At 44.1% G+C, this 11,672-nt stretch overlaps 1 protein-coding gene across 6 annotated transcripts in view; it reads left to right on the forward strand.

Annotated features, from left to right (window-relative positions):
- The window catches only part of NDUFAF1 (NADH:ubiquinone oxidoreductase complex assembly factor 1), a 470,741-nt gene that overhangs the window by 288,406 nt on the left and 170,663 nt on the right, over nt 1-11,672 (forward strand). For 3 of the 6 annotated variants that reach the window (XM_073608866.1, XM_073608865.1, XM_073608862.1), the window contains exon 3: nt 624-809. The exons of 1 other annotated variant lie outside the window; for it this stretch is intronic. In XM_073608866.1, the coding sequence (XP_073464967.1) occupies nt 624-809 (186 nt within the window). Of the gene's footprint in view, nt 1-623; nt 810-4,336; nt 4,389-11,672 lie in introns of all 6 variants that reach the window. 2 more of the 6 variants (XM_073608861.1, XM_073608864.1) reach the window with 1 other exon arrangement.

Consider the following 11,672-nt stretch of genomic DNA (forward strand, 5'->3'; position numbering starts at 1 on the left):
GGGGTTTATATATTCAATGTACATTAAATGAAACACGAGGTATGCTGCAATACAAAGAGAGAAAAAAGAAAAAAAAAAAAACTCCACAATGATGTGAAAATGAGACGGGATGTAATTGAACTGTAAAGTTGAAAATATGTTTCTCGGAAAATGTTCACTGAAGTGGAAAAAATAAATAAATACCACAATCACAAATTGCTTTAGCTCTTTGAAAGTGGTTATAATTCCGCACAAATATGTGTTTTCTTATACTGTCTATGCAGATATACTTTGCACTTTAGAGTAATTTGTGATAACCTTTTGCTTTGCGTGTGTATATTGACATCAGAATATGTTTTTGGTATATTTAACATCTAAAGAATCAGCGCACAATTTTTATATGTATCGTTGGTATTAGAGTGATTGAGTACACTTTTCAGGTGGTTGCAGCGGTTCAGATTTGGGTTCACATTTGTTATACAATTTATCTATAGTAGCGCATGAGTTTATATTGTTAAAATTTTTCATCTTTTTACTCTTTGTACGCGTGCTGCAGCTATGGATATTTTTTAATTTGTTGAAAATAGGAATAGCAATTAATCCTATTATAACGGTCATTGGTTATGTTGCCTTATTTCTCACAGGGAGCTTTTGGACGTAAATGGAACCATGACTGGTCCAACTTTAATACACTGCACCTGAGAATTCGAGGAGATGGACGGCCTTGGATGGTGAATATACAGTCTGAAACCTATTTTTCACTTCAGTGGGATGATTTATATCATTATTTCCTCTACACACGTGGAGGTCCATACTGGCAGGATGTTAAGGTAAACATGATCATTTAAAATAAAAATAAATAAATGTTTTGTGATTGTAGCTTTTTTAAAGTCCTCGTTAGGCTGGGCTTCTCCTAAGTGTCACAAGAGTGCAATTTGTTTTGCACTCCTGTGACCTGTTTTCAGCAGTCCGCTCTCTGCTGGCGTCACACAGATCAGTCGAGGCATCCTGTCTCTGAGAGTCTGGATCTGCCAGGTGCCTGGACTGATGTACATCTCAGCCTCTCAGCGAGCCGTTGAAATGCCGCTCCCCTCCCCTCCTCAGCTTAGTGCTCCAGTGAGCGTGGAGGAGCAGAGCAAGAGAGCTGCTGATTAACAGTCAGCAGCTCTCCGCTCAAAGAGCTGTGAGAACCAAGCCATTGGCGGTGTTCGATGGCTCGCTTCTCAGTGCAGAGACGGCGGGGGGACAGATGCAGCATCGGTCCGATGCTGCATCCACCTAGGTAAGTATGATTATGGGGGGAAAAATTCCCATACTTCTGTTTTAAGAACTTTTGTTTACAGGTGTCATGTACCTGATGGTAGAGCCTGATATGCAGAAGACGGCCTCTCTTACACCTCTGACTCGAGGCCTCCTGGTAGAGCAGACAGGAGGCGCAGGAGTGCAAAGACGCATGAGTGCCAGGTGGATCACAGACAGTGAAGCCGGGACAGTTGCAGGAGGGATGGTAGTTCAGTAGGATTCTACCAGCAGAAGAGAAGGCGGGTACAGGCAGGCCGGGTCATACACTGGAGGGCACATCAGGAGCAGATGCGAAGGCAGAAGCGTAGTCAGGATACAGGCCGGATCGGTGATGGGCTGGCAGCAATATAGCAGATTGAGCAGGCAGATGCGGAGTCAAACAAGCTGGGTCAGGTACAGGCAGGAACGTCAGAGGCAAGCCGGGTCGGTTAACAGGAACAGGTATCAGATACAAGGCAACGGGAATGCTGTAGAGCAGCCAGCACGGAGTCTGGAAACCAGCTGAGTTGAAATAGTCTGTTTGGGCACAAAAAGCTGTCACAGGGTTCGTGCGCATCAATGGCATTCTGACAGGGGCAGAGGTAACAGGTCGTCTTCTTTGGCAGCCATCTTGGGTGCTGGTATGCCCTTCCTGACAGGCAGAGGTAACAGGTCATTTTTGGCAGCCATCTTGGGTGCTGGCATGCCCATTCTGACAGGTAGAGGTAACAGGTTGTCTTCTTCGGCAGCCATCTTGGGTGCTGGCATGCCCTTCCTGACATTGCCCCCCCATCCCTAATGGGCAGCCTTCGGATTCCCAATCTGGCCACTTTGTCAGGATAGGTGTTCCTGAAAGCTTGGATAAGTTCTTGGGCATGAATGTTGCCTTCTGGTTCCCATGAATTGCCCTCAGGGCCATATCCTCTCCACTTAATCAAGTATTGAACTTGATTCCTCCTTTTCTTACAATCTAAGATCACCTCCACCTCAAATTCTTCTTCGCCAACCACGGGTTCGGGTGGACACATGTTTCGATCTGGAAAAGGATTAGGAATAGCGGGCTTCAGTAAGGCTATATGGAACACAGGATGGATCCTGAAAGAGTCCGGTAGTTCCAGTTCGTAAGCAACATTGTTGATCCGCCTCTTCACGGGAAAAGGTCCTACAAACTTGGGACCTAATTTCCTCGAAGGACAGGCTAACTTCAGGTTTGTCTTAGCCAACCAGCTTGACCACCTGGATTTAAGATCAGTTCTCCCCTTCTCTTCTTGTCGAAGATCTCCTTTATAGGCTTGGGTCTTGGTCATCGTTTCTTGTAACAGTTTATTGTTGGTATTAAAGAAGTCAAGACATTCCGGAATTGTATTGAACAGGAAGGCGGGATGAAAACCATGGTTAGCAAAAAAAGGAGTTTGTTTTGTAGCTGAATGAACAGAATTATTGTAAGAAAACTCAGCCAGGGGAAGTAGGGACACCCAGTCATCTTGTGAAAAAGAGAAGCAGCGCAGATATTGTTCAAGTGTTTGGTTGGTTCTTTTTGTGAGTCCATTTGTTTGTGGGTGATAGGCTGAAGAAAATGAAAGTTCAATTCCAAGAGATTTGCATAAAGATTTCCAGAATCGGGAGCAGAGCTAACGCGCAGCATGTGAGGAAGCTGGGGAAGGAGCTCTCCCTGCAGGTTTAAGATAGTGCCGTGATCCTGTGAGCAAATCGCTCTGAAATTGCCTGGGACTGCTGGGGTATGTGTTTGGAATCACCCCAAGCTCATCCGGGGATGCTTAAATATGGACCACCCTGGCCAAAAATGATGGGAGAGCGGCTGGCCCACTTCGTCTGGGGATCCAAAGATGGCGCCGGTGATCGGCGGGAGGAGGAATGGCCACCGCTGCAAAGGCCTGTGGATCCTGTGCGACCGGCATCCCCAATGCCACATCGGGTGAGTCCTGAACCACAAAGGGAACGTCGTATGCGCAGGGGAGGCTCCCTGGATAGGTTGGATGCCCGTACACACAGAATGGGCAGGGAGGTGGTGAAGGGAAAAGAGCCATCCCTGACGCAGATTATGGCAGCCATACAGGGATGCAAAAATAAACTGATTGATCATTTTGGGCAGCTGCAGATGGAATTCTCTTTTATGAAAAATGAAATGCAAAAGATGAGAGAGATCGCCACATTGCAAGTTTGGAAGACACTGTTAAACCTATGGCAGCAACTGTACATGTGGCACAAAAAAACCCTCTCTGAGCACACTTTAAAGATGGCCAACATGGAAGACCTCATGAGAAGGAACAATATCAGGCTGGTGGGATTCCCTGAGGGAGCAGAGGGGAAGCAGCCTGAAGAATTCCTGGAAGGATGGCTTAAAGAACACTTGGTTCCTGACACCTTCACTAAAATGTTTGCCATAGAAAGAGCACATCATGTCCCGGGTAGAGCACCACCGAAGGGTGCTGTCCCCAGACCCATGATTGCAAAGATCCTGCACTTTAGGGACCAGGAGAACATTTTGAATGGGGCCAGAACAGGGTCTGAACTGGAGTTCAATGAATGTTGGGTATCTATATACCCGGATTTTTCTGCCACCACTCAAAAGCAAAGGGCTTCCTTCCAGCAGGTGAAGAAGAGGCTTAGAGATCTGAATCTGATCTACAGTATGCTATACCCTGCGAAGTTACATATTGTGGATAATGGAAAGGCACATTTTTACAACACCTACTGATGCCTTAGATTGGTTGGATGCACAGGGGGCGCCCACGGTGAGGAAGCTCTCAGCGTTCCCCCTAGCAACCTCTACATATCAGGCCGGGACACTGGAAGAAATATCGGGGGGGGGGGGGTAGTAATGTAAAGAACTGACTGTTCCCCCCTCCTTTTTTTCTTTTTCATTTTTCCTTGTTTGCTTTTCTCTTTTACTCCTTTTGACTTTATATTGCTAGGATAATGTACGTGCATGGTCACCCTGTTCCGTGGTTTTGACCTACCTGGCAGTCCGAGGGATAGATCCTGTTGATGAGATGATGTATGTGTGTTATATATATCTGGATGTTTTTTCTTCCTTTTTTGTCTTATTGCTCAGGAATTCTTACTGTGGACCTGCGGAACGCTCTGTCTGCCGCACAGGACAGCAGGTGATAATAGGATAATTTTCATCTGATTTTTTGTTGTTTTTTTGCACTGTTTTTGGGACTGCACCTAAACACGATCGCCTTCGTCGCACCTCTGTGCCTTTTTGAAACAGGGTTATGGGATCAAAGTGCCTAGCAAGTTAGGGCTGGGTGCGGGGAGGGTGGAGGGGGGAATTGGGAAGTTCTTGTTGCTGGGGAATAAGTGCTTATGGTTTACTGGGGATATCTGCATTTGGTGTATATGTCACAAGTCATTTATTATTATGCCGCTACTCTGCTTTGTGTGTGTGGGATGGGAGGGCTGGAGCTCTGTGGTGGTGGTTAAATATATATTGGGGGGTGGTCCCCTACTTTTATGCCAATCTGCTATGGAGGTAAATCTCAAGATAATGGCCTGGAATGTTAGAAGCCTTAACTCTAAATGTAAATGTTCACTGGTCTTTGATTGTATAAAAAAGTGTAAACCACATTTAATTCTTTTACAAGAGACGCACCTGCAGAGCTCACATAGCGGGAGCATACCATGCCAGCTACTCCTCCTACGCTCAGGGGGTCACAACGTTAGTTACCAAGGCTATGCCCATTTCCATACATGCAGTTAGGACTGACGTTAAGGGGAGATATGTCATACTGGTGGTGCAAGTGATGAACAGATTTCTAATATTCGTGAATTTGTATGTGCCCCCCTTTCTTGTTATCTCATCTGGATGACATGCATCAAGCCACTTATGAGTTAGCGGAGGGGAGGATCTTCGTTTTAGGTGATTTCAACTCCGTGGCGGACTCGGCCTTGGATAGGCTGGGTGTGTCGGCTGGGGCTCCGACTCCCCTCGTGGGGTGGTTGTCTAATCATGGTTTTAGAGATGTCTGGCGTTTTCACCATTCTGCTATTCGGAAACGCATAAGATGCTTTCCAAGATAGACACTATCCTGACTGAGGGAGAGGGTATGGAACTGGTTAAGAGGGTTTCCTATCTACCTAGAGCCTTATCGGACCATTCTGCCATGTTGCTGGAACTAAACCTGGGGCCGAAGCAGGGCATACGCCAGTGGCGTATTGAGGCGAGTTGGCTCCAAGAAGAATATGTACAGATTAAATGTAATGAAGCTATAAAACTCTTTTGGGCCGAAAATGCAAATACTGAATCCTCCCTTCTTCAGTGGGAGGCTTTCAAGGCCTGTTTTGCTTGCTTCTATCTATCAAGAATACTCTTTGGTATAAGCAAGGAAGCTGAGATTTCTGCAGTGTGTAAATGTCCTTTTACTATACAAAGATGCTGTACATACAAAACTATTACAATATTAGGAATACAATACAAGACTGACAGATATCTATAACAAGCAAAATGCCTAGCAAACTGAACAGCTTATGGTCTATAATAGTACAAATACACTTAAAGGTTACTTATCTTCTGTTACTGTATGTTCGTGATCTCCATTGGCAACGATTTTTCGGGAGCATCAGGCACTGTTCTTCTATCATGGGTGGTTTCTGATGTTACAGCATGATGGTGTGTGTGTGTGTCTGTCCCTACTCACCCCTTTTATGTGTCAGGCTGTGTACCATAGTTACCAAACAGTAGAAAACATACCTGTTTACAGTAGTTGTAGAAACAATGGATTGTTGCAAACTGTCAATTGAATACAAAAATGGTATCTACGTACCATTGTCTAATCAAGCCAACACCTGACAGTAATCTAACAGTCATTCTTTCAGTTTGAGAGCTGAAAGAACCTCAGACAAGTACATTTCTTACTTGTTTACTGTAGATATAGAGACAATAGCCTGTTAATTGAACTGTCAATTGAATACAACAATGATATTTACCCCCATTGTATAAAACAGCATTTGTTTGAGAAATCTACTCAAGCCATAAAACTGACAATATCTCTATGACCAACCACTATTGTGTAATGTTATGTCCCATGTATCATAAGTCTGATAATTTTAAACATTCATTTTCCTTGAATGTAACACCTCCCATATTTCTGTCATTGAGAAGGTGTCTAAAAAGTTAATTAGAAAGTCCGTTCTAAAGTTCTTTAGAAAGTCCAGGCTTGTAATTCATCAAAGGCCTTGCTCTCCACAGCTCTTGCGATCTTCCGTCATTTTTTCCATCATGTCCTAAGGATCAAATCGGAGACAGCCTGTGGAGTAGAAAACAAAGTGGATTATCTGTTCCTTCTACTAATACATAAACAGTAGATCCAAGCCCTTCAGCTACAATCTCTCCTCAAAATGGCTTCTTGCCTGGATATCTGACTAACACTTTGCCCCCTGCCTGTACCCACTTCTGACCCTCCCAAAGAACATTAATAGGGAGGAGAGGAAATATACTAATATTTCCCAGAAGATCACTGCTGTTTATTTTGGAAGGTTTGCTGTTATGCAGCCTCAATTTCCATTCTTGCTGAGAAGTATACACTAACCAGTCAGTGTCCCAGCCACTGTCTTGAAGCTCATCTGTCAATACAAATGTAACTTCAGACCTTCCTGCCAGATTCCCTCTCATTCCTAGATAGGCTTCAGCTTCAGATACGTCACTCTTGGTTTTTATGTCATGGGAAGCAGTGACATGGTATCTGTTAAGCCCTGTTCTTTCAGGAACCTTACATAAATACTGAACTCTGCACTCCAGCTGTGGAATCTGTGCCCCAGCCCCTACCATCCTCTCATATGGTGTGCTTTTGGCTATTGGCCTAGAATTTAACAACATGACTGCCTGTGTGAGGACCCGATCCCACCCCCTTAGTGTATGTGTGGGTGTAAGTTTGCGTATCTGGCCCTTCAATAGCCCATTGTATCTTTCAATCAAACCAGCTGCCTGTGGATGGTATGGGATGTGGCACAACCGGTACACTCCAGAATCTTTGGTCCACTGCTGTACTGTTGATCCAGTGAAGTGTGAGCCGTTATCACTTTGGACTTGTTTGGACAACCATAAGCAACGACAAGTTTCTGGAGCAGTTGAAGCATTGTGGCTTGATCTGCACGTTTGCAGGGATGAACAAGCATAAGTCCTGAATAGGTGTCCACTGCAGTCCAACAATATCTCAGTCCATTATTTCCCCGGGGCAGGGGACTGATGAAATCAATCTGCCAGATCTCTCTGCAGGCCTCTCACCTCTCTTAATCGGCCCGGTGGAGTACTTTTGCAATGGCCATTGTCGTACTTCTCCACACACTGTACAGTTCCCTATTGCAGTCTTTATCATGTCCATAGATATAGGCAATCCTCTCTGCTGTGCCCATTCATAGGTTGCTTTCTGCCCCAAATGTCCAGATTGCTTGTGGGCCCAGTTGGCCAAGTTCATCAAGACAGGATCAATTGGCACAACTGCCTTCACTTTGGCGATTTCATCTGCAACTCTGTTATAGTTCTCAAAGTCTGGGACTAGGGGCACATGTGCATCAACATGCCCCACTTTTATGGTGCAGGAGTGAGCTTCCTTCCAGATGTAGTCCCAGACTTCCTTGCCTCCCCACACCACCTTTCCATGAATCATCCATTCATTGGACTTCCACGTGGGCATCCAAGTTGTCAGTCCTTTAAAAACTGCCCAGCTGTCAGTGTAGATAGTGACATGGGAAGAAGGATCCTCCTAAAGAGTCATCACCACAGCTTTAACTCTGCATACTGACTGGACCCTCCAATTCCGGTCTCCTGCAGGACTGTGTCAATACTTGGATTGTATCAATAGGAATGGTGCAGCGCTAAAAAATATTAATGTAAAAATGTCCCAAAAAGGACCAAAATGAATGTGGTCAAACAAAAGTCCTCTCTGTCAGGAAGAAATAATACTCTAATCAGCGAGATCCATATTGAAAGGAGACACAGAAGAGAGATGAAAACACTGTCACCAACACCCAAACAAACTGACCCTTACCATCAGTGTATGGGTTATACACGTGTGTAGAAAAAAGGCAGTCTTCATAGAATAAACCAATGATCTTCTAATGGAGTAGCACCAACATATTCCCCTCTGAACTAAATGGAAGGCTTTATATCTCCTTTTGGTAGTTGGATATTAAACCAAGTATACTCCAGTGTGCATATGCACCTCAAGATCGTGGTAGGTAGGGAATAAAAAGAAAACGCTCATTGCGCAATCTCCATAAACAAGGATAATTTATTGAAAAGATAAAAACCACTCACATTTAGTAAGAAGGTATACAGCAGTGTGAAGCGTCCAGCGCTTCTAACCACAAAGATGGCCGCCGTGTCACCGTCCCACTGCCTCCTGCGTCGCCAGTTTCTATCATCACCCAACGTTTCGTCATCAACATGCGTTTTCAACGCCCCTGAAGACGCATGTTGATGACGAAAGGTTGGGAATTGATAGAGACTGGCGACGCAGGACGGTGACACGGCGGCCATCTTTGTGGTTAGAAGCGTTGGACGCTTCACACTGCTGTATACCTTCTTACTAAATGTGAGTGGTTTTTATCTTCTCAATAAATTATCCTTGTTTATGGAGATTGAGCAATGAGCGTTTTCTTTTTATTCCCTACGTACCACGATCTTGAGGTACATATGCACACTGGAGTATACTTGGTTTAATATCCAACTACCAAAAGGAGATCTAAAGCCTTCCATTTAGTTCAGAGGGGAATATGTTGGTGCTACTCCATTAGAAGATTGTTGGTTTATTCTATGAAGACTGCCTTTTTTCTACACACGTGTATAACCCATACACTGATGGTAAGGGTCAGTTTGTTTGGGTGTTGGTGACGGTGTTTTCATCTTTCTTCTGTGTCTCCTTTCAATATGGATCTCGCTGATTAGAGTATTATTTCTTCCTGACGGAGAGGACTTTTGTTTGACCGCATTAATTTTGGTTCTTATTGGGACATGTTTACATTAATATTTTTTAGCGCTGCACCATTCCTATTGATATCTCTTCAATTGTATCCAGCAATTTTTGTGTCAGCAGCTTCTAATATATGTTTTATTAAGCGCAACAGATTCTGTTTTTATAATACTTGGATTGTAGGCTGCTGCTGTCCATTTATGTCCAGACAAGGTGACTATGGCTGAACCATCAGGGAACCACGCTGACTCCTTCATTTGGCTGCCACAGACTCCAAGATATGGTAGCATTCTGCTCCACTACATCCAGCTGAAATGGTACTCCTTGTCTCACGGGTCCTAATCCCTGATGCTTCAAAATAGCTTCTTTAGCAGCCAGGAATGCAGTCCGCTGCTCTGAACCCCATGAGAACTCAGTCTATTTTCTGGTGACATAAATAGGCCTCAGAATCAGTGCAAGATGTGGGATGAATGATCTCCAAAACCCCACAACTCCAATGAACTTCTGTGCCTCCTTTTTGGTAGTAGGGGGCGACACAGTGACTTTCAAATTCAGGGTACTTAAATCTCGGGCAATCGGTCCATGACAAAATGTTGGAGAATGAAGATAGCCTTGCGGAAGGACAGTGAAAGTGTACTGGCGGCCGTCCCACACCATAGCAAACTGGTCTTGACACTCTGGGTCTATTAAAATTGAAAAGAAAGCATTTGCCAGGTCTATCACAGCATGATATTCTCCTGCATTTTTAGCAATTTTCTCAACAATTGAGATCATATCTGGTACAGCTGACTTCAATGGAGGTGCCACTTTGTTTAGACCTCTGTAATCCACAGTCATTCTATGTGTCCCATCAGGTTTTTTTACTGGGAACACCGGAGACGAGAAAGCAGCAGGTCTAAGGATCCCTACTCTCAACAGTTCTTGAATAGTCTCCCCAATTTCTTTGTGGCCTCCAGGAAGTCTGTACTGCTTGAGACAGACTGGCTTCTCTGGTGGAGGAATGTAGACAGGGGTCCATTTCGCATGACCTCTGACCACAGCCTTCACCGCCCTAACCAGATACGCTTTATCAGGATACCCGAATGTGAATGTACCTCTTTCAGTCTGAATTGACTGACCTTGACGTACATCCATTCCAAGAATATTTTCGGGTAACTCTGATACCAAAACATTTGTCATAAATCCAAATCCCTTGCCAATAGCCAATTTCACCCTTATCCTAACTGCTGGTGTAGTTTGCCCTCCCAAACCTTCTACATAAATCACTTCTCCTTTGTGATGGGAAGGATTTTTCCTTGCAAAAGTGTAACTTTGGCTCCGCTATCAACTAAAGCCATTACATGTGTAGGAGAAGATGACTTTCCCCACCATACAGTAACAGGTGCATATGGGCGTCGGTCTCCTGCTGTCACTGCCCTCATGGCTATTACAGGAGACTCACCTTCCCTTCATAAAGGATAAGAAACCACCCAATCCCCTTTTCTGATTCTCTCTAATTCCTAAGCAAAGAGCTATGAGTAAGCACTCACTATGAGTGCGAAACGCGTCAGATGATCCCTGTACACTTCTGCTGTAGTGTTTTGTACACCTCCATGATCCAACCTTTTATCAATAAAGGCACTTATCATTAGACCAGTGTGCGGCTTCCAGATCTCCTCGTCTTCCTTTGTCTCTCTAATTCCTCCCCAGGATAAAGGGATTTGGGTTTGGGTTCATGTTCAGTTTTGGGAATTGGTTTGGGGCTAACAGGAGGGGTCTGTTCTGTTTCCTCTAAATCTAGGCTGATGTTATCTTCACTAGGAGTAGTGTTTCTAACCCTGACCATCTGAAAGTACAACTCTTTAGTCACGTCCTCTAAGACTTCTGGTATCTGTAAAAGACTTTTGTTAAGTCCCCAGTAGCGATGTCTAGATGTCTGAGCTCCTGTCAGATCATAAGTCAGGAATACAGGGGCATGGTCTAACCATGTAATATTTCTTATGGATGTAGCCCGAACTGCATGTAAACAGGTATAGGGAATAAAAAAAAATCTATCCTGGTATAGATTTTATGTGGGGGTGAATAAAATGAGTAATCTCGTTCCCCAGAATGTTGCAATCTCCATACGTCGATCAATTGAGCTTTATGAAATAATTTTGCAGTATGTTTCAGTTGGCTAGGAGGAATGGATGATATCCCAGTGGAGGTACCTGTCGATGGTATCAAAGGTATATTAAAATCTCCTCCTAGTATCAACTGCCCCTCTGCAAAATCTAGAAGCTTCTCTAATGCCTCATCTAAAAAAAGAGGCTTGATTTTCATTGGGACTATAGATTGTTGCCAGTAGACATGTGTAGGATGAAAAAATGTGTTTTGTTTAGTTTCGTTATTTAACTAAATTTGTTTAGTTAAATTTGCTGTATTCATTACAATCGTTTTCGGGATTCATTTAGTTTCGTATCCAAATTAGAAAAATGTACCCGTATTCGAAAAAAT

The sequence above is a fragment of the Aquarana catesbeiana genome, linkage group LG13, assembly GCF_042186555.1.
Source record: "Aquarana catesbeiana isolate 2022-GZ linkage group LG13, ASM4218655v1, whole genome shotgun sequence".
NCBI lineage: Eukaryota > Metazoa > Chordata > Amphibia > Anura > Ranidae > Aquarana > Aquarana catesbeiana.